Source organism: Salminus brasiliensis, chromosome 22 (assembly GCF_030463535.1).
Source record: "Salminus brasiliensis chromosome 22, fSalBra1.hap2, whole genome shotgun sequence".
Taxonomy (NCBI): domain Eukaryota; kingdom Metazoa; phylum Chordata; class Actinopteri; order Characiformes; family Bryconidae; genus Salminus; species Salminus brasiliensis.
In genome coordinates, this window is record NC_132899.1 from 5,047,856 (window position 1) to 5,071,687 (window position 23,832).

Genomic DNA, 23,832 nt, shown 5'->3' on the forward strand with positions numbered 1-23,832 from the left:
ATACACTCACTCTCTCAAGTTTATACATAAAAATGCATAAATATGTATAAAACACACACACACACACACACACACACACACACACTATTCCTGCAGCCCAGGCTGACTTTCTTTCAGTCTAGATAAGATCATACAGCCAGGCCACTGCCTTCGACTGCAGCGTGTTTGTAATTCAATAAGGTGCGATCTTCTCCATTGTAAACAGTAATCTTCCTCAAATTGATAATCATGTAGAGTTAATCTGGGTGCCTACTTTGCTTTGTTTGCTTTCCTCAGAGTTGATGTCATTTATGCTCTGTTAGCTCATCTCAGAATTAACGTTTATTACTAGTTGATTAAAGCTTCAGTAAGAAATTGCCGCAATTGGCAGTCGAGTGCTAAGCACCACAATAACGGGCTTTTGAATAACCACTCCAGTTATGAGGGAACAGAGAGCAAGTCCTGGTGGTGACTGTCGCTCTCTGGTTGCTTCGTGTCCAGAGCTTTTAAATATGCTGTAAAAATGAAATTGCCGGCCGTTCCTTTTCAAGCCCCTTCAAACTGCTCTGATTGAGTGTGAAGGTCAGAGCAGAGTTTGCTGGATAATCTGTGGCTGATAAGATCATAAACTCGGTGACCCTCGCTGTCTCCCTACCATCAACCATCTTTCAGCTGCTGCATCCTCAAATACTGGCCTAAAAAGGCAGCCACAAATGACTGTGACTGGCTAAAAAACGGAAAACTGTAATGACCGTTCGGTATATGGACGTATCAAAGCGTGAGCCTCAAACACTGTGGTTCCTTCTTTTAAAAGAACATCCAGCAGAACTAAAACAGGGCTGGAAAACGGGCCGGTTTCTAAATCATAGTCCCGACCTGTTATATTTATACCCTTGAAATTTGCCTAAACCTATCCACTACTGAAAGCCCCAGTCGAAGCTGTTGAAGCAGTAAAACGCCACGGTCAGAGCGTTTCAGTGTGAAATGGTGAAATGCAACAGCAGCTTTGGGAGAGGATGGTGGTGTTGATACTAGAGAGCAGCTCATCAACCCCATCCATACTCCTCCAGAGCAGACCTAGTGACCACAACTTTTCCTGTCCCAGAGTTCGCAGAAGAGGAGCTCAATCTCGCGCCATTAAGCAAAGTTGAAGGGCGCAACTGGGAATCCTCGCTAGAGGTTCGCAACTGCAAATCCATCATCCTCTTTGTAGAAAACAAGCTGGACTAGCTCAGCTGAGCCAAACTGGAGCTAAACACAGATCTGAAGAGAGAGCACCAGCTTATTTTTTATTTTTTACGGTTAGACTCGAAGGCCAAACCTGGGGAAGCAAGGTTAAAAGGTCAGGGCAAGGCTAAAAGCTAACCAGCTGCAATCTCTTCAGCTTGCTAAGGGGGCAGCAGTGTCTGCTAGGACGTAGTATTAAAACTATGCTATAATACATGTTCTATAAGCCGTTGCTGGTAATAGCAGCCAGTAATAGCAGTGTTTTTTCCTAAGCCTATCATAGTAGGAAAGTCAGTACATCGTTCGAATGCAAAATAACAGGGTGGTAAATAGGCTTGTAAAAGAATATCCGAGCACATGCTTTCTGTTTATACACCAATCAACTTCTTAAAAGCTCAGTAAAGGCTTGCTTTGCACAAATATGTCATGGTTAGGTGTCTGGATACTTCTGGCACGTTGCCTTTACAGTCCTGAGGCGACTGTAGCAATGTTTCAGCAATTCCTGATTGAAGCGCTAATGTTTTATTCACCGCTGATCGCGCAGAGCGAGGTTTAGATGAAAGCAATCAGACAGCTGCACTTGGTATTCCTCTCACACCACACCCACAAACACAACACGGCATACACCTTTGTGTGTATGAGACCGTGTGAGTGTTTTTAGAGGTGGCTGTGTGTGTGTGTTTGTGTGTTCGTGCACACCATCGCTTTGTGTATTCTCGTGTGTGTTTGTGTGAAGTGCTTGTTTGGGTGGGATTATTCGGTGCCGGAGCAGATGACGCATGCTGAAGTGTGTTTATTTTTGTAATGCGGCATGATGTTGCGAGAAAAAAGGGCACAAATAGACGTGCTGGAAACGTGTGAAAATATGTCCGTCTCTCGCTAAAAACCTGTGGAGTTATTTCTCTATTTATAAACAGTGTCCTTGATGTTTTCACACTTGATTTCCTACGTGCCATTACAGCGGGTTTCTATTTCACCCTCCCAGCCTTGAGGAGTTGGCTTAGCTTGGAGACGATGAAAAGGTAAATCATGGCTCTCAATTCCAGGAGGATGCTTCGCAAAGCAGGATTTCTTGGTAAAACTTGATGATGACGTTAGCTTGAAGTGAGGAAACGTCTGGAATATCTGGAGAAACTCTGCCTTGTAAAATAATACCTCCCGGGTCTTCTGGTAGGCAGTTGAGCAGAGAAATCGGTCTACGCATTAGAACTCACCTCCGCAGGTCAGACCATGGAGTGCAGGCTATCGGCTGTAGCCTCTGTTCTACTGGTTACTCTGCTGGTTCTGTGTCTCTCAGCTTGTCCAGAAATGCATGTGTACTGCATGTTTTTAGCGGTATCTCTACACTCGAATTACACTCCCGGCTTCCGATTTACTGCTTAATGCTGCACAGTAACCACCATTCAGCGCATATACCGCCAGCGAAATTCAGTTCATTTTGTGTGTAGAATTTGACTTTAGTAAACTTCGATACCAGATTTTTGCGTCCACGACCAGTTGCGTGCTTGCTCTGGCTGCTCTGAACGTCATCCTTGAATCAAACTTGAAGAGATGGCATAAACTTGCAGTAGCTAGCGTTGCTTTTTTAACCTAGCGAGGGTCCTCAGTTGCTCCCCGACTTTTGTTTTATCCTCAGAGCTTGAGTTATGGTCCCGAGGCTGTTCTGGAGTTGGGAGGTGATTAGCTGCCCTCCAGTATCAACACTACTATTTTCTCCTCCTCTCAAATTTTTGCTGCCTCTTCAGCTTTGACCAGAGCTTTTCTCTTTGACTAGTGGGCGAGGCTAATGGGCGAATAGTAGAGCGGTCACCTTATTGACTTTGAGATATCTTTGATATTTAATAGAAATTTGAGGTATCTTTGTATTTTAGTCTATTCAAACTAGCTGAGGTTTTTCTTGGGTAAATAGCAAAGCACTTTTGTAAGTCGCTCTGGAGAAGAGCATCTGCTAAATGCAGTAAATGTAAACTTTAGGGGTGTAAATATAACAAGTCAAGACTGTGATGTAACAGTTTTGGGGTTTAGGAATTGGCCTGTTTTCAGCTCTGTTTTGGAGTAGCAGCAGTCTTTGATACTTCCATGCACTAAACTTATTATTCAGCTAGTGTTTCGACTAAATTTACAGAATACAGTTGTGAGCAATGTAGAGATGAGTTGAATATATATTGAGATACATCTTCAAAAGGGAGTCATATACATTCAACATGGAGTCCAGTTATGTTTCACAGGCATTCATTTCGGTGTTAGTTGAGCATCTACGAAGCATCTACAATCAAGTAAAGCGTTACCTTCCAAATACTTTCCAATCAATAACAACAATGTTGAACTTTCTGCCAGTTTTTCTTTTTGAAGATTCAGTCTTTAAAGGAGTTAAATCCCAGCACTGCCCTAAACACGGCTGCAATGCGTAGTTATGCCCAATCTCACTGCAGATCAATCAAGAATCTATTTTGGTAAAAGCTTGTGTACGGATTGCTACGTCCACACTGCACCATGCGTATCGCTCCATCCACTAGCTATAAGATAAGTAGTGTAGCATGCTCAGTACAGTGACTGAGATTGAAAGTGGTGTCGTGTCCACGATTCAGGTGTGTATGTGTGGTGTCCTGAGGCTTGATGTCTGCTTTCTGATTCATATGCATCAGATGCAGCATGGCTGATGTTCTATTTAGCGAGTAGTGATGAAAGAGAGAGAAAGCAAACCAACTCCTCTGCTCTTCTCTGAAGCCTCTCTCTACCGGGAACACAGGGATAGGCAATCATAGGAGTACCTAACATACAAACATACCCACACAGTCATCAGACAGACTGACTCTCCGTTTTTAAAGGAATAGCTCGGCCCTGTATGATGAGATTGCTTACAATGAACAGAAGCTAGTGAACACTAGTGTATTATTATTATTATTGGCTTTTCTTTTCCATTGACCTCCATATGGCATCATTTTAAGTTTCCTTAGAATGGAAAACTGTATCTTGGTATAGTTAAATAATGAGAGTTTGGGGCATAGAAGTGACGCATCGTAAACCTCAAACACTGCTGTTTCTCCTTTAGAAGAACGTCCAGCAGAACCGCAACAGAGCTGTAAAACAGGCCAGATCCAAAAACTGTTACATCGCAGTCTAGAATCACCATATTTACACCCCTAAATCTACATAAACTCCACCCACTAGAAAAAGCCCTATTCAAAGCTGTGGAACAGTGAGAAACAGCATTGGCGACTTTGGCAGACTACCGTGGTGTTGGTACTGGAGAGCAGCTCATCACTTCTAGAATAGTTATGGGAATACGGTGCTAGGCTTAAAGCTATTGCTAGCCAGCTCTAGCTTATAGCATCTCGAAAATAGACTGGACTCCCTCAACTGAACCAAACTGGAGCTCAACACACATTGAAAGGGAACGCACCGGCAAAGCCAAACCATCAAACCTGGAAAGCGAGTGACAGAAGACACCTGGCCACAATCTATTTAGCTTACTAGCAGCATTATCTGGTAAGCTTTGGGAGTCATTAGTGTTCTATGCTATGAGCCAAAGTGGAGGAAGCGCTGCTTGGGAGGTGGGATTTGATGGTAATTCTACATTTTTCAGTTAGTACATTTTACATGTTAGCAGTTTTTTATTTTTTGCTGAACCAAAATGGAGGTGTTTACAATGCTGTTTACATTTCTGCATCTCTCAGCTTGTCCACAAATGCATGTGCACAGCTGTCCACACAGCTGGGGTGGGGGGGTGAATTACAGTCCTCAACTGTAGGTGGAGCCGGTTCTCACATTATCCGTTTTGGTAAATCTATGCTATAATATGGGGGGTTCTGTGAGATGCCCCCGGTGCTGTTAACCAGCCAATCAGAGCAGTGCTTATTATTTATTTATTAGTTTTTTTTTTTTGTTTTTTTTTTTAACAAGACAAGAAAATCACTTCATTGTAAAACCAAATAACAGGGTGGTAAATTGGCTTGGAAAACCGTATTTGAGCTTTTTCCACACCAACCAAAGCCACATACTTACTATTTATGCATCCAAAACTAACTTAAACATCCTACTAGGGATCACTAAACATGGCAACTTGCTAAGTGTGTGTGTGTGTGTCTGTGTGTGTGTGTGTGACTGCAGCTCTCTCCAGTGTGTAAGTGTGTGCTCTGTCTAGACCAACACAGTTATTTGTACTTTAATTAGCTGATTAAGAAGACAGCAAGTTATACATTTTGTTTTCGGATGCCAGAAGCATGGGAATAATACATCCCAACTTTCACACAGCATTAAGTGACTGTACTAACAAGTCACAGCAATTAGGGAGAATACACTGGCTATGCTTTGAGTAGAGTGATCTCAAATTCCTGCTAAATCTTTAGTGAGAATTTTGCATGGACTTTCCTACCACCAGCACTTCCAGCCCTGCTCCCTTCCTCCAAACACTCATAAGATCATCTCTACCTCCAGACAGACGTGACTCGACGTTCCCCTCAATGCACACTTCGCCTGAAATTGCCCAGAACTGAGCCACGGCCAGCAGATGTCATTAGCTTTGCTTCATTATTCTCAGAACTGCTCAGAACTGCTTGCTCTCAGTCCCCTCTCACACTTGCTAGAGCTTGAATCGGGCTCCAGGTTCTTAACCTGAGCTGACCTGAATTGAGCTCCTTCAATTCTGTCCTGTTCTGAGTAACCTGGCTGTTGAGGTAGCGAGTGACCGTCTGCTTCAGGCCAATGATGGACAAAACAATAATAACATAAAATGATGGCCTAATTATAGGTTATCCAGTTCTAAGTTTTAATGGCACTTAAATAAATGTATTAATCAATTAAATCCATCAAGCTGCATCCTGAAAGCTTTTAGTCTCAATAAGCTTTACCTAATGAGTTGTTCTCAGCCTGCCTAGGTGGGCCTTAATGATGACAACCGAAAACGTGGTCAGTCTGGTTCTATTTCCGGTCTGAGGATGTTTCTTCAGGCTCTCTTTCATCCCCTCTCAGACACTCGCACTGAAAGAGAGAGCAGCTCTCTTTAGCAGATAGAGAAACCAACCTGTAAATGATGCACGCACTGTTCCGGCACGTGTCGCAGTTGGCCGTGTCCTGCCCGGTTCGATAGGAGAGCCTGGGGGAGATAAAGAGAGACGACTGGTCATTAATGCATCCGGTTAGCCCCTCCACTCCCACCCGACTCGAGGAATGCATCACACGCCGTGGCAGCACTCATTAGCAGCTCATGATGGTCGTGTTAGCACATGCTCTTGAGCCAGGACTGCAGGACCGACTGTGTGTATCTGCACTCTTAAGAATAGCGACACTAGGGCTCGTTCCGTGAAGCAAAGAACGGCCATTTTTGAGTGAGTGCGTGCGGACAAAAGTATTGGGACAGCTGCTCATTCATTGTTTCTTCTGAAATCAAGTGTTCTAAAAAGGTTTCTGTCCAGGGAAGAAGCTTTCTACTAGATTATGGAGAAGCATTGCTGTGAAGATGTTGGATGACCACCCAATCCCACCTTATCCCAACCTCCCCACCTTATGCCAGAAGTATTGGATGCAGCACCCTTCATCATTTCAGAGATCTCTTCCACCTTTATACCATTCTAGCCCACACCTGACATTATACTTCAGTTCATGTTTATCTGCTTCAGAATGTCCTATTCTTTTGGCAGTGCTTCTCTACAGGTCGTAGACAAGCTGTGGGTGCGCATTTGCACATCTGTGTCAGCAATGGGAGGAATAACTTGGCTGAAAGTAGCTGAATGCATTCATTAGAAGGATTGTCCACAGACATTTGGACATATCGTGTGTGTGTATATGGTGTATGAGCAGGCCACTGGAAACGAGATGATACTTGTAACGTGGCTCTCAATTATTTTACTACTTTTTTTATGGGTATTGTGCTTGCGTGAAGCAAGTGGTAAATAACGGATAACGATTTCGGGACTATTTCGCCGCACTCCGTAGAATATTAGGCTATGAATTAAACCTCCTACAGACTCTTTTCACATCAGCAAAGCCTAGCAATTTAGCTTCTGTTGAATAAATCACTCACATACAGCTCATAGCTGCTGCTTAGATTCTCCTCCATTTCAGTACTTCATGGACTACATCTGGGCCAGAAGTGGTGCCCCAGGAGTGGAATGAACGGCTGGCCAGTGGGACTGTATTAATTATTTTGGTTTAATTACATTTAAGTGTTTTTAATTTTTCTCTTAGCTTGTATATGCCTATCAATAACTCTTGCACTGTTCCATCCCTGGCTAGTAAACCCCCTAGAGGTTTACAATTTTTGCTGCTTCTGTAACTCCACCTCAGTTGATGATTAAACAGTAAGGAATTTCCTTCAGACTCTATTATTCCTATTGAATATCCTATCATCATCACCCTATGATGTGCTTTTTTGAATGTGCTGAGAAAGCTGGAGCATATGCTTTTCTGAACAGGTTATGGGCAAGCATTATGTGAGAACCGACTCCACCTACAGTTGAGGAGTGTAATTCACCCCCCTTGTGGACAGCTGTGTACATGCATTTGTGGACAAGCTGAGAGGTGCTAATTGTGCTCTCTCTGACTCTGGCCACTGATGGCAAAGTGCAATGGCTCGGGTTTTGAACTGGCAAGCCCCAGGCCATGGTGGTAGCGAAATAGACTGAGCCCCATATGCTATTTTTATTTATTCATTTATTTATTTATTTATTTATTTAATTATTTATTTATTTTTACAAACACATCAGCACCTACATACCATACTAATAATATGAAATGATCAGTGTAAGATCAATATAAGAACATACAGGCTTGAGATATCTATATATAGGTATAGTTGGGGTATACTGATTCTACTTATTGATTAAACCCTTCACTGATACTCGTACAGCTCGATTCTGAGAGAGTGAATGTGCTTAAAATGTGTAAAATGAGCATGGCGTTATCATCAAAGCACCATGTCAGCACTTGGCTTCCACTTAAGTGTTGTGTATTGTGGTGCTGTAGTGAAGGTCATTGGGGTGCGATGAAGTGACTGTGAGCGAGCGTGCTAACACTCAGCTGATCTCAGCATTATGATGCTTCTGATGAGTGTGTATTTTTGCTTTAAAATATGACTCAGAGCCGTATGCCATTCTGGTGCCGCTCTGATTTCTGTGGCTTCTGCCAAATGTTTATGCGCAAGACCTACTGTCTGCAGTCTCTCCCATGTGGGAGTGTGTGATTACTGAGCATGCTCTCTTCACTTAAACTCCTACATTATGTTAGCAGGGCCAGCTCGCGCTAATGGCCATTAAGAATAAACATTTCTTCTCTGGTCTGCTGGCCTTTGTTCCCTTTGATAGTTCCCATATGTGCTGGTTGTGAGAGTCTGTGCCAATAATACTGCTCTTTTGAGAATGTGTTTAGAGCTATATATAAAAAAAAGCTTGAAAATATGAGATGGATCTAGAGGACCACCTTCCCTGCGTATTTTAGTGTTTACCCTGCTCTCAACACACCGGATCTAGTTAATCAGGGAAATAACAAGCCTTTACTGAGTTGAAGGAGGTGTTGGAGCATGAAACCATAGGGCAGGAGGTCCAGCTGGACCAGGGTTGGGAACCACTGCTATAGCCCACCATCAGATTATGGTTGATAATGTAGCTATGGCCTTTACTGAATTGAAGGTGGTGTTGGAGCATGAAACCATAGGGCAGGAGGTCCATCTGGACCAGGGTTGGGAACCACTGCTATAGCCCACCACCGAATTATGGTTAATAGTGTAGCTATGGCCCTTCCTGTGTTGAAGGTGTTAGAGCATGAAACCACTAGGGCAGGAGGTCCAGCTGGACCAGGGTTGGGAACCACTGCTATAGCCCACCATCAGATTATGGTTAATAATGTAGCTGTGGCCCTTACTGAGTTGAAGGTGGTGTTGGAGCATGAAACCATAGGGCAGGAGACCACGAAGACCAGGGTTGGGAACCACTGCTATAGCCCACCATCGAATTATGGTTAATAGTGTAGCTATGGCCCTTACTGAGTTGAAGGTGGTGTTAGAGCATAAAACCATAGGGCAGGAGGTCCAGCTGGACCAGGGTTAGGAACCACTGCTATAGCCCACCATCGGATTATGGTTGTCAGTGCAGATATGGCTATGGTTAAGAGGTTAGTAAGAGATGTTGGGTCTTTGCTGAGGATGCACAGTAATAGTGCTTATGGTGTGCATTTCAGGCTGATGTTTAGATGATTCTATGTTAAAATACGTTTTCTTAATTGCATTGCATTTATGCCCAAAACTAATAAATGAAAAATTGCTCAATAATGCTAATCCAGATGGCAGATGTAGATCCAGTATCGACATCAATACATCAGGTGCAAAAATATTGATGCATGCCTGCTGTTGACCTCTGAGCATCTGTCCATCTCTCAAAGGTCTTGACCTCCACATGCAGCAGCCTAAAGCTGGGATCGATTCTCCTGGTGAGATGACTGGTCGCTCATCTCCCTCGTTCTCCTACCTCCCGGTCCCTCCTGTCTCGTACTCTCCCTAAATCCACCCTGCTAAGTGGCAGTAATACCACCCAGCCCATTTCAGCTGACGATTCTTAAGTGTCAGGCCGAAGCCAACTCTGTCATTAACTACCCAACACTGCTTTTGTCGAGTCCTGCAGCACCCTGCCACTGCTGCTCCAAAGGTCAAACTGCACAGTCCTCACACAGACGGACAGTGGTGGCCATTTTGCCTCTAATGACTGGAGGTGATGTGGTGTTTGCTGATGCATGGGGTTTAGGTGAAGCTAGTTTCCAGCGACTAATGGGGACAGTGATGTATAGCGGCACTACTGCAAGCTCAGGCCAGCGCAGCGGGGTGGCCGGGAAGCAGGGTCCATGTCTGACTCGGAGCCAAGCTCCCCTTATAGAGATTAAGGTTCCATCCGCATCGTATCTGGATGTCATAAAAAAAAAAACAAACAAAAAAAAAAACGTAGCTTTTACTCTGCGTTTAGGTTGGAGAGACCTCCTGTCCGCATAAACGTAACATTTTTGGTCACTGAAAATGGAGATTTTTGAAGGCAGAAATGCTGCCGTCATGATTGTTGCTGGTTAACGCCTGGGTTTACTCCTAAGTGCAGAATGTCCTGAGCTAACATTTGGAAAAAGGCTGCAGAAACTCCACTTCTCTGCCGGATCAGGAGTGTGTGGGAGGTTCATAGACAGTGGTGTCGCCACGGCAACGTTGGTAGAGATCGGATTTTCAGTTTTTCCATGCAAGATGGAGTTTAGGAGACCTGCTGTTTGAACACAGAAAAGTCTTATTAGAATATGTGCTGTTTTTAGGTCTGTTTTGGCCATTATGCAGTTTTTTGATGAATCTCACATCAAACTGTGCAAGGTTTTAGCGCCCCCTCCTGGGCTGTCATGCTTATGCGAATGTTTTAGGGCCATTCTTTGCATTGTTGTGTGTGTGTGAATGGGGAGATTTTCAGAAATGCTGCTATTTTCTGACGCTTACATTTGAGGCGTGACCAAAGCAAGTGCGCTACACCAGTGTTTCTCCACCCTAGTCCTGGAGGCACCCTGCATGCACATTTTAGTGATTTTCCTGCTTTAACACACCTCCTGCAGCTCCGAAAGGGCTTGTTAATGAGCTAATTAGCTCATCCTAGTGTGTTGGGAGCAAGGAAAGCACTAAAATGTGCAGGACAGGGTGCCTCCAGGACCAGGGTTGAGTCAACACTGGGCTGCACTGATCAGTTCCTGGTCATTGGACATTTTCTAGAGACTACCACATGTGCATACATAAGTTCCATACTTCCATCATCTGAGTATTGGTTCTGCACCAGTACCAGTCACTTCTAGTACGAAACGCATGGGCAGATTTGCTCAGTCTCCCTTTGGGACACGTGTGAGCTATCTACTCAGTACAGGCCTGTTGAACCACGACTGTGGTGTTGTCCATTTGCATCTAGTGCAGAGCTGGTCCAGCTTCTTTAGTCCTGTGGGACAAAAGCTCTGCATGCTTTACTGTAATCTTAGCTCAAACACACCTGAGTCGATTAGCCTGCCTCAGTTAATTAGCAAGTAAGTTCAGTAACGCTGCAGTGAATAAAGTTCAGTTGGTCGCAGGACTGTTTTTTTAGTAGTGAAAGGTGAACTTTTCACTGATCAGCTGTTGAAGCTAAAATATTTGCATGTTTATCACAGTTGACATCATGATCTTCCTGGCATTTGGCAAAACATTAAGGCATTTAGCTGACACACTTATCAAAGTCCTTATAGGCAAGTCGGGGCACTCAGTGGGCAGCTTTACAACACAGCCGGGCAGTTATTTCAGTCAAACAAGGCCAGGATCTTATATCTATGAATGGGGTGAGACCAAAATACTGGAAACTGGAGGTCAAATTACCATATTTTACATAAAAATCGGACCAAAACCTCTTGGAAATTTGTAGCATTCGGCTCAATAACCCACAAAACATTGCTTGTTCTGGCTACATAACTTGCACAGATCTCCATATTGAGCCAGGCGTTTTCCTGCTAGCACCACAGTGTCGTCAACCCCTCCTCCACTTGCAGCGTGACCAGCAAACTGAATGTCTGTTTTTGCTGTAGGGTGGGACTTTACACAGTAAACGGGCGATAATGTTGAGCGGTATGAGAACTCCCATTCATATTTCAACCAGTTGCATTATTTTGGGCCAGTAGTGGCTCAGTGGTTAGAGCACTGGGTTGTTAATGGCAGGGTTGTGTTGGGCCCTTGAACAAGGGCCCGGAGTGTTGGACCTAGATCTCTTTAGATCTCTATATGCCTGTTGTTAAAAATAGCCATATATCGCCCCTCTCAGACAAATTAATTATTTTTATATTTTATAATCTTGCTGTTTTTGATTTTGCCAGTTCTTTACATTGTTAGTTTCATGCTGAATGGACCAATAGAAATGCTCCAAAATGACATGTTTTAAATCTTTAGTTTGCATTGAAAGTTGAAGTTTTTTGCATAACAGCTATGATATATGCACTTAAACCTGAGCCTGCCACCAGTCATTTCTGTAGCACCTGTAGAAAAGTGGTGTGCCTTGTATTATAATGTACTGCGTAATGGGCCTCACGGTTTATGTACCGTAGCTCCAAAAACCAGAATCCTGGCGAGTGAACTGTGTGTGAACTGTTGCGTGTGTATTTTCATGCAGTGCTAAGCATGGCAAATGGATCGCTGTACAACACAACATCAGTAATGTAACAGCCGTAATTACGCACATGTTCCACCTATAGCCTGTGGCCGTCCCTTGTTTGTTGAGCGAGTGACATTTCTGTGAGTGTGGAATGAAACTAATGCTCCATGTCCACACTGGTATTAGCTTTTCTGCACTGCTTGCAAGAAAATCTAATTCGCTCAGGCTGAGACTGAGAAAATTGAAAACATCCAGTGCCCTCAGAATATGCGGTATATCAAAAGATTCTTTAAATGTTTGCTGCACATAAGTCTTGGGCATGAAGAGCTCCTGTGGCATGTGGTGAGGAAATCAGCTTTACCGCTCTCGTACTGGAGGCTTCACAAATGTGCTAGGACACTTTTTTTATTTGTTTTGATTGATTTTCATTGATCATTTATCAGTTTGTTTATCACTGTTAGCTCATCATGTTTTTGGATCCACTGTTAAAGGTATAAGATGCTTGATGGAGGTTCTTCCATTTAAAACTGTGGAGAAACCGAACCTTAAGCTGCTTTGAGGAACCTTCTAAAAGCTTTCTTAAAGGTTCTTCAGAGCACCTGAAAAGGTTCCTCCACAGTTTTAAATTCAGCGTACTTTATACAGAGATTTCTTTCATGCTTTTTTGCTAAATTTCATCCTCAGTGTGACCTCGCGAGATATGATTTTACGTGAACGTCTCAAAAAGAACATAACACACTTGCTGTAGCTGACAGTTTCTCACCAAGGCAAGATAGCTCCTGGATGGTAAATGAATGGTGGTGGGGGGTTCCACAACATCGACATGTGAAAGACTGGTTCTGCTGCACAGAATTGCACTTTGTGACCCAGTTTACACTTGGTCACTTCATGCGACTTGAGTATCAGGATTATATCTGGGTAAGATCAAGCCACATAATAATGCATGTGTAAACGAACGCACCCAAGACTCAATTAAACCAGATTCAATTAAACCAGCTTCAGGAGGAGCTCTGAGACGCATTTAGGCCACATACATCATCTCACTCAGTGCAAGGTGAGCAGTGTGCAGTGCAAATGCGCTCGGATTTCAGTCCGACTAACCAGAGACGCATTGGACTTCAGAGTATAAACGGCTGAAATCATATCAGGACACAATCCAGATACTAGGCACCAGGTGTAAACTGGGTCGGTAATCCTGCCAGCTGTGGTCAGTCATCACTTTCCTGCATTTGCACGGTTTGTCCGACTGTATCCGGACAAGGAAAGCGCATCCCATTTACACTTCTGTTGAATATTTAAGGTGTGGCTTTGACCACCTCCAAATGGGGTTTGAGTGAGCAGATCGTAATCTGATCGCAGTGCGTCCTGAGAGAGGTTATACCTGGCTTTTTCTTATGTTGACAATTATTGAAATATGAATGTGATCTGACTATAATTTTACAATGACATTTATGGCATTTAGCTGACACTCTTATCCAGAGCGACTTACAAGGTTAGTCATACTCGGTGGTTGGTGTGGCGCAACAGATAACACCACTACCTGCCACTGGGTTACATCACCATGTGGGAGACCAGGGTTTGATTCCCGGTCTGGGTGACTATGCTGCGCTACACCAATAAGAGTCCTTGGGCAAGACTCCTAACACTACATTGACCCTCCTCTGTAGTACAAGTAACCTTGTAAGTCGCTCTGGATAAGAGCGTCAGCTAAATGCCATAAATGTAAATGTAAATATTACAAAGATGGGCCAACCTAGTGTTAGGAGTCTTGCCCAAGGACTCTTATTGGTGTAGCGCAGACCGGAAATCGAACCCCAGTCTCTCACATGGTGTGGCAGCTCACTGGAAGGTAGTGGTGTTATCTGTTGAGCCACACCAACCACTATAAATGGCTTGGAAATATTGAAATGATTAGGATCCTTAATTTGAATTACATAGAATAAAGCATGAGGTACAGACCGTCCACAACCAACTGAATGTTGAATAATTGGGATACCTGCTTAACAAGGGGTTGCTGGGACTACTTGCTATTGATAGTGGGGGTAGTAGTAGTGTTCAAACCCTTTGATTAAATGCATAAAGTCTTATAATAATGTATTAATTAATCATTTGAATGATATTTAAATTTCCTTACATATTTTATGAGCGTTCTGTAGTCATGAGGTTTGGATTACGGCTTGTAAACTTGAAGCAAACCCAGATTTTGTCTTCGTCACTAGTCTGCAAGTTCTGTTTGGAGTCTAATTGTCTTTCGGGTACATAAATTAGTGCTGTAGTTCCGCAAGGTAATTAGTGTGGTTTTTAATCACTGTCCTGGCTGGCTGCCAATGTAAAAGGGCCCCCTTTCATCCCCGCAGCATTAAAATAAGCGCATGCACTTGTGTCTGTCTGTCTCTCCGTGTCCCTCGCCACCTCACTTTATACTCCCATAACCTCGCACACTCTTAAATGATAGATGCTATCTTTTAATAGCACCTCTGTTCTCGAAAGTGTGTGCAAGCAGGCCCTACAATGAGCTAATTTCTCTCCGGAGACTTTAATGTCCCGCAGTTTTTGTGTGCGATCATTTAATCGCTGCGTCATGGCCAGTTAGCAAGCTGCATGTTAAATATGCCGTGGCGCATTTTAAAGCATAAGTAAAGTATGATTTATGACTTCTGTCACCGAGGGGGGAATCAGGCATTTCACCCGCAACTTGCTCAGTCTTCTGATTGTAGCAACGAGGAGATTAGACCATTATACATGCAAATAAGCATGATTTCAGCTCATGAAGATTGAGGAGTCAGACAGAGTCATTTATTTATTTATTTCATTACGCAGATGAACACCTCCTGGGTTGCAAAGCGAGAAGTTGATTAATATGCCTCATGCTCCTCTTAAATGTGTTTTTAAAGCCTGATTTGCTAAGTCGAATTGCAATCACGTCTTTTCTTCAGCGGAAGTTTAGTTACAACTCCTCTCTGACGGCGTTTTCAATGATTTTAACCTCACTTGGAGACAAACTTCTGCTTTATTTATTCCTGCCGGACATTTTTGGGATCATTTGGTTACAAGTACTTGTCAAACAAGTGGTTAAGCGCCACCTTTTGTAGAATAATTATTATTATTCTCTCAATAAACATATTCTTTATATTTAATTAAGACTACATTGTAATATCAATTCCTGAAGAAGAAAAATAAACATTTTTGCTTTCCCTGAACATCTTTTAGTCTCTTTTCTTTTAGACTGACTTTCCCAGTACCCACCAAAGTTCAAAGTAAAACTTGGGAATCATAAAATAAACTTTTTAAAATAAAGTAAAGAAATAAATAATGTTTAGATGCAGTTATCCAAAAAGTTCTAAAATATTCTCTTAAATATTTAGGATTGTATTTACCACGTTTTTTAAATGATTAATAAAAGTTTTTAGTTACATCTGTGTGAAATTTAGAAAATCTGAATCTAACCAAGCTTCTAAAAATAAAAACGTAATGATGGAGGAAGGATGGAAGTGCTCCTCAGAAACTGTTGTGACAGTGGAAAGCCCTTATTTTTCTTATGTAGAATCGAACAGTACTGCAGGACCAATCTTCACATTCAGTTCTTTTGAATTAGACATTGATTTTAGTAATTCAGCTATTTAAATTGATTATTTAACAAGCTGAACTTCTGAACTCAGATAGTTTAAGACAAGTGTATGTATGTATGTGGATAAATATAGAACTTCTTTTCTGTTCTTAGCTGTGAAAGTGAAAAGAGAATGAAGATTTTTGAAGATTAATATCCTGACTTGAAGTTAAGAAAGAAAGTGCACCTCTAAGAAGATTAAAAATTCTTTTAAGATGCTTTTATGAATCCGGCCCCTGCTTTCTAAAAGAGTTGTAACAGAATAGTGCTGGAATATCATCTTACACATAATAATAGAAAAGAAGAAAAATCCAAACGGTCCTCGGCGGATTTCCAAGCACTGAGGCTGCTTGCCTTCCTAAACTAATATTAAAGTTAGCTTTTCCTCTGTGGTTTTGAGGTTCTTTTAAAAGCAGACTCCCTCTTTAATGTCACCTTCTGTGTAAGTGAGGAAGGTTCCCCTGGTGGCATCATTTCATAGTATGGGTCAGTGATCTGTGAGGGCCCAGTTGAGTGAGATGATGGTCTTGGCGTGCTCATCCATGCTTTGTGATATAGAGAGGTTATAAGAATTTGATTCCCCATCTTGCAGATGCAGTGTCACTCGTGTGGAATACGGAGAACGTGGTGTAGCTTAAAATTCTTGAGTGATGGAGACTTAAGAGTGTCTTTTTGGCTGATTTACAGTAACTGGTTTAAAAAAAGCTTGAAAGATGGAAGTTAATGATGTGTCGGTTTGCTACGCTCATACGGTTTGTTGTTTTTGCAGTACATGATACTGTTGAGCTGTTTACTAAACCTGGGTGGGTGGGTTGTTTTTAGAAGGCTGCATCATGCTGAGATGTTAAGAAATTAAGTTCTGCGTTTGTTAGACCTGATTAAATCTAGCCAGTTTATTGCTTATGCATGCGGGGAGCATAATCCTCATCTGCAAATCCAAAATCCTGGTTTCCAGAAGTGTCCTAAGGTAGCAGTACTAGGAGTATTCAGACCTGCTGTTCACTTTCATGTCTTACCCTTCTCTGAGCGCCTCTCCTTTCTCCAGCTCCTGAATGACTCCAAGCAGCACTTTGATGGTTTCCTGGCTGGAGCTGATCATACTCTCCATGGCCTGCAGCTGTGCTTTTACATCCCTGTCCTGATTGACAGGCACAATCTGCTTGCAGGCCTCACTGTCCACTTGTACGGTCCCTGACGATGCCCCTGTCCCCGTCCCGCCATCGCATACGGGTGCAGGCACAGCAATGGGTGCTGCGGTGGTGGAGCCCACAACGTCTGCCTCCTCCATTGCCCGTAGCGGCCGGGCAGAGATCATTCCGGCGTGGCACTGCGCCTGCGTGGTGCAGCCGGTCCTGGGCAGCGTCTGGGACTGCAGGCCGTTCAGCTGCAGAGCCTTCTTACGCTTGCTGCGTGCAGATGGGCTCTCCAGGCACTCCACCTGTGTGAGGGAGTTCCAGGCGATGGGCCCGGTCACCTTGGAGCTGGAGTCTGGCAACACCCTGCTACCTCCATCCTCTGAGTTCAACAGCTGCCGCTTCCCTGAGCGGTCAAGCGACTCCGAGTCCCTTTGGAAGCTTTTGCGGTGTTTACTCCTCACCGCACAGATCTGGTAGTCCGATTGGTCCACCCCAGACTCCACTGGACAAGGCAACATTGTCCTTTCAGTGCACTCCGCCCTGCTCGTGTGGTGCTCAATGGTGGCTATGCACTCGTTGGTGTGCATTAACGCTTTAGTCTTCCTCACGGTGTGAGACGGTGCCCCCTCCTTGCCAGTCTCTCCTGCTTTTGCCCTCTTAACGTCAATAACAAATCCATTATCCTGGTCTTTATAGCTCTCCACCGTAGCTGCATGCTTCACGGTGTGGCCTTTCTTCCTCTCCAGCGGAAAAGTCTGGTAACGCTTCCTCAGGTCCGGAGAGGTCTGCACTCCGGTGCTTTTGGTCACGTTGGGGATGGACCTCCGGGCCGGGACGGTCATATACTTGCGGTAAGCCACCTTATAAGAGACGGACTTGGCTCCTCGCGCCGCAGCGGCCTGCTCGCTCTGGGCCTCACAGATGTCCTTGAAGCGTACCTGCAGGGCTTTGTTGCGCTTGCGCACTTGCCGGCTCCCATCGGACGGTCCCTTCACCTCCAGGGCCATGGAAGGCGCCGCCTCGGAGTCCGACTCAGAGTTGGTGAGCATGCATTTACCAACCTCCTTGCTCACCATGGTTCCTGCCAACAGAAATGACACGAGAACGGCAATTAATTATGCGTCATCCGCCATTCGCTCACAGCTTGGCCGTGACGTTTTACAGCTGCATCGACCACCTGCCAACAGCAGCTCGCAAAATCGTCCCCGCCCTGTCACCATGAGCTTCGCCATCACCCTCCTCAATTGCTCCTCTCACTTACAGTAATATTAATGACGTCAATCTCAGAAGTGTTGTCTTAGCCTGTGACTTGTTTGTCATTGACCGTTAATTGCATCTCTTAATCTTGCTCCTCTCCTGATGCACTCACTTGCGCTGGGAGAATGATGATGGGAGTCCTGCTGCCACTACCTGAGGCCTTGCTACTCGTCATACATTATAAGGAGTTTTCAGAGATGGGGAGGGTTGCTCGCTTGATGATTCAGCAGCTTTTCCCTGACGGTCTCTCCTCGGACGGTCGTGCTCGGCCCGAAGTCAAATGTCCTCTTTATGGGAATGGGCATGCTTTTAAATAAACGTGAGAAATTAAGTTTGCATGGTAATGCTCTGAAGTGCTCCCAGCCTGTCCACGAATATACCAAAGGTGCAGTGTCGTTTAAGGCAAGCTCTCTAATCTTTCTTTTGGGCCAGTTGAGGACCGTTGAGGAGGACACAAGCACACTGATTGTTCTCTACGCTAACACGCTAATAGACTCCAGTTTCCCTTTTGGTTTAGACCTCCGCTTAAAGAAGAGGTTTTATATAGCTGCATTCTTGAGGACCAACCAGATGGACCTTTTAAATACTCTACACACCTATTGGATTATGTCCATTACCCTTCAGTCACTCATTCAATAAAGTTTGAGAGAGAGAGAGCGAGAGAGAGAGAGGGAGGGATGTGGTAAACGAGTAGTGACAGGGCCTCAGTGTATTCAGGCCTCAGGTTTTATCAGATCAGTCTCATCTACTGATATCATTAACAGCCTGTAGCCCACAGCAGAGACAGGGGGAGCAGTGTGATGGATGGACACACACACACACACACACACACACACACGTTAACAAGCAAGGACTTGTGGCTTAAATGCACCCTTTTTATCGAGCCAGGAAACAAAGGGTCTTTTATAGATAGTATTGATCATCCTTTAGAATATTCTTAACATTATCTCGCACTGTTCCACGCTATAAGTGATGAGTGACCTTGCTCCATCACTTGTAGCAGTAAGTATGACTCAGATAACTCCAGTCTTTTTGATTCACAATCTCGAACCTTGGATCTTTTGGAGTGTTTTTCACCTCTAAAGAAATCAGAAAGAGCTGCACTGCTGTCCTCAGGGTAATACTACACGTCACTGCCTTTTCCTATGATGCAAAAAGCCCTAGTTGGTAATACCCAGCATGATGGGGGGGGGGGGTTCAATTGGGGGGGTTCAAATATTTTTAAGAACGAGCCACTCATTATTTTGGAGCATAGTGCAATGGAGTAGATTTGAGTTTAATAAGATTGAATGGGATCTAATGCCATATGGAGGTGTTGGTTTAATTTATGTCGCCCCTGTGTGGCATTAGGCCTAATCAGGGTAAGGAAGTTCAGGTTCACAAGTCTAGGGAGCACAACTCTAGTCCTGGAGGGACAGTTTGGTGATTTCCCTGCTCTGAGAGACTTGATTGAACCAGTCGTTTAATTGCCAAGTAGTTAAGTTGGCCAAGCTTTGCTGGAGACCACCCCTCGTGGTCTGGATTTGTGCAGCCCTGTTTAAGACCCAAGTCAGTGTAAACTGCCTGTCTGCCCTGTAGAAACCCGCAGGCCCTGGAATGGCCCCTGCCCCACCTTGTCCAAACCACTGATTCTATTTAGAGTAGTGTTCCCTCATCTCAGATCCCAGCTTTAGGCAAAGTGTTGGAGCGTTTCCATTTATCTACCTGACAGTGGGGAACCGCATCCCCCTGCTGCCTTCCTCCCACCCAGACAGTCCACATGGACTGGAAGTACATGGCCAATTGAGTCAGCTTGCATACACTGCACACGCTTTCAATATTTTTCTCCCCCTCTTTCCTTTTCCTAATTCGGATATCCACTGCTGCCAAATAAGTGAAGTGAACTGACCCACAAACCATTCGTCTGAGACTCGTACATCATCACAGTCCTCACCCACACACTTCTCTATGATCTCTCTCGCTCTCTCTCTCTTTCTGTCCCTCCAGGTCTCTCCCAGTCACCCCTTCCTCTCCAAATCTAAAAGACCACTCATCTCATTCCTCTAAGCAAAAAATAAAAAAAACAAAAGCATTTGATGTACGACGGTCGTCTACTTCTAGAGTTGATGGAATCCCCCGATGATTAATGTTTGAGAAGCTCTTGGTTTTATTACTCTCGCCTCTTTTTATAGCCTCCCCCTCTCTCTCTTGCTCTCCCTCTTCACTGGACTTCAGGGTGCCTCTATATAGATCTCAGTGGTGGCACAGAGCCTGTGGAGTGGACTCCCGAGTGGCCCTACTCTGCACACAGACACCAGAGGGGCAGTGGAAAGCTGTAACTGTGCCGCTCCCACGTTTATAATCATCACTTCATCCTTCTTCCTCTAGTGTCTCTTTCACTCATTTCTGCGCTTCACCCTTCCCTCCACCTCATTTCCCTGTACCCACGCTCTGCCTGTCTCTAGTACCCCTATTCAGTGCCCCTTTCTGACTCTCTCTAGTGCTTCATCATCTTTGATTTAATTAACCATGTTGTCTTATGTAGATAAATCGTTGCATTGTTTGAAGCTCAAGATCATTGTGGACCATTTCAGCAGGAGGTAGCGTACAGCACATTCCCAGCTCCTGATATAAACCAGTCTGATCACCATGGACAGCATGGTCTTATATCAAACCCTTAATTAATTTGTTAAAACTAATTAAAACATTGTTTTTAACCTTCATCATATCAGACGTCAGTTTTGATGTTGAGGGGATAAAGTTGGGCTCTTAAGACTGGACAGACGTTGCATTTTAGTTAACGTCAAAACCCATGTTGTCTTAAACTCGACGTGGCCTTAACATTAGACAGATGTTGACGACTTCGGTTGGAAATAAAAGTCTGACGTCCGCAAAAACCAACATTAGATTCCAGTCAAGCTCCAGTGTTTGGTAGACGCTGGATTTTGGTTACAAATATCAGTCTAATGAAGTCAGAATGTCACGTTGAGTCAACGTTAAGATCATAATGTTGACCAGACGTTGGGATTGGTCACCTCACAACTTAAAAACAATACTGAAATTTGCCACCGCAAGATTGTCAGCATTAGTATTTTGTCAAATTGATGCTGGCATTGGACATTGTCTTGACATTGACATCGCAACCTACTTTCCAGCACGTAACGTCTATTGATGATGGTGGTCATCTGGGGTTGACAAAAGTAATGCTCTTCGTAATGACACAGCAGGATTCCAGCAGTCCTGGAGTAGCAGTACCTGCCTTTGTGCATCAGTTTAACAGGTTTATTTGCCTGCTGCTTATCATGCCCACTGTGCTGGTGATGGCAATGCTGGAGATACAGCACCTAGTTAAATAGACTCTGTTTTAGTTAAACCACAAAACCCTGCCCTCAAAGACTACCCCTGTTCCATGCCACATTATATAGTGAATAGGAAAACAAGGGGTGCAGTTTCATGTCCAAAAAGACCACAGCCTTGCAAATTGTTAATCAGCTACTGGAGCTAAAGCCAAGATTGCCAGCGAGGATGAAAACCAATGAAAAAGTGGAACAGATGGTCTGCCCCAAAACTACCACAAACCACGAGGCAGAGAGTGAGCCAAATCACAGTGTAAATACCTTGATCACAGGTTGAGAAAAAGGAACAACATGGGGAACTGCTTGTATTGATTTAGAAACTGTGACTTTTAGGAATTGTCCAAAACACAGAACACGAATCGGATGTGTGTTTAGGTGAACTCATCCTTTAGCCCTTTTGCAAGTTCTACTAGTTCTATGGATAATGACTAGGGTGTAACAGTACACCCTACAGTATGGCGGTTGTACACACAGCCATCCACTTTTGCTGTATCCCCATTGATCCCCATGACTGGATACTTCCCAGAAGCACTCACATACTTCTGAGTGTGCATTTGCACATCTGCATTAGCAATGGGTGCAACCTAAAAGTTGCTGAAAGCTGAATACGTCCATTGGAAGGGGTGTCCACAAAGATTTGGACGCACAGTTTGTTTGTTCCCAGTATTGTGTGGGTATTACACCCATACCAGGGTCAGTGCTGCACACTCGCCGGACTCGGCTGGCCTTTGCTGCAGGCTGGGCTGTAGGGAGTCCTCTGAATACTGAGTGACATCACTTCTCACATCTGCTGTGGAACAGGAAATCCCTCTTTGCCTGCTTATCTATTTTTTTCCCCTCTCTGATCTCATATTACTTCAGAGCAGGTTGTCCTAAAATGCTGTGGTTGAAAAATGAAAGTACAGTGTGACACTTCTGGACACTGCGGAGGCTGCGCTAATCCGGCTTTAGCTCTTGCCTTCGCTTCTTTTATTTATTTCATTCAGCCGATCCTGTTCTTTCCTGTGATTAGTGCAGCTTTCCAGGCTGCTGTACAGGATAGCAATTCAGGGAATAGTCGTTGGAAAAAAGAATACATTTAAAAATGTATTTATTCTTTTTATTATTTTAAACAAACATGGAAAGTAGAAAATTGAAGAGCCGGTTTTAACACTGACTGACTTGTATTTTGGCTTCTGTATTTGTGAAACTGAAGCAAAATTAAATGTAGAAATGTAGTAAATCTGGATTATTTATGAATTTAATCATTAATTTATTCATTTATATATTTGTAAACTCTTAAATATACAAATGCTTCAAAAGAATCTTTGAACAGTGCCCTAGAAGATCCTCTGATTCCATGAAGATGTTCCATGTTTGTAATAGACATGTCTGAATGTCCAAAGTCTGGACACTGGTCAACTACCATTGCCTCAATTTTTTTTTTAGGCCTTTAAAAGGTTCTTCAGCTCACACACCCCTGTTACAAACACATGGCATCTTTATGGAACCACATAATGGTGTCCCATTTCTATGGTGTCCCACAAAGAACTGATGGCAGGACCTTGTTAACTTTAAGAAGTGTTTGAAGGATGTGTGCTTTAATAGTTCTCATGATTTAAGAGAAAGGTGGGTTCTGGTACACTCTTAAAAAGAAAGGTCCTTTGAAGAGAACCATCTTTGAAGGATGCTATTGAACAACCAATTTGCTTGTAGAAGATATGAAAGAACCTTTTAGAGGATTAATGGATGAAATAAATATGCATTAATAAGAATTAAAGTTCTTAACCAATTTAAGGATTTTCCACAGGTCAAACATGGTTCTTTTTGGAACCTTCTTTACTTATCCAGAGCGACTTACAAGGTAACTCGTATTACAGAGGAGGGTCAATGCAGTGTTAGGACTTAGTGCCCAAGGACTTATTGGTGTAGCACATCATAGCCACCCAGACTGGGAATCGAACCCCAGTTTTCCACATGGTGTGGTAGCTTACTGGCAGGTAGTGCTGTTATCTGTTGTGCCACACCAACCAATCAATATGTGGAGAGCCCTTACGTTGTTAAAGAACCCTTTAAATGTCTAAGAAGAACTGATGTGTATATATATATATATATATATATATATATATATATATATATATATACACAGTGAGTCCAAGAAGTATTTGATCCCTTGCTGATTTTCTTCGTTGGCCCAC

The 23,832-nt window shown here is 43.6% G+C and overlaps 2 protein-coding genes across 2 annotated transcripts in view; one reads left to right on the plus strand and one right to left on the minus strand.

Moving 5' to 3' along the window:
* Positions 1-23,832, plus strand: part of dock1 (dedicator of cytokinesis 1) — a 357,310-nt gene that overhangs the window by 172,725 nt on the left and 160,753 nt on the right. The gene's annotated exons all lie outside the window — the stretch shown is intronic.
* Positions 1-23,832, minus strand: part of LOC140544470 (inhibitory synaptic factor 2A) — a 56,572-nt gene that overhangs the window by 14,981 nt on the left and 17,759 nt on the right. The window contains exons 2-3 of the mRNA XM_072668000.1: positions 16,944-18,144; positions 6,230-6,301 (exon numbers count right to left, since the gene is read on the minus strand). Coding sequence (XP_072524101.1) covers positions 6,230-6,301; positions 16,944-18,139 — 1,268 coding nt within the window. The 5' untranslated portion in view covers positions 18,140-18,144. The remainder of the gene's footprint in view (positions 1-6,229; positions 6,302-16,943; positions 18,145-23,832) is intronic.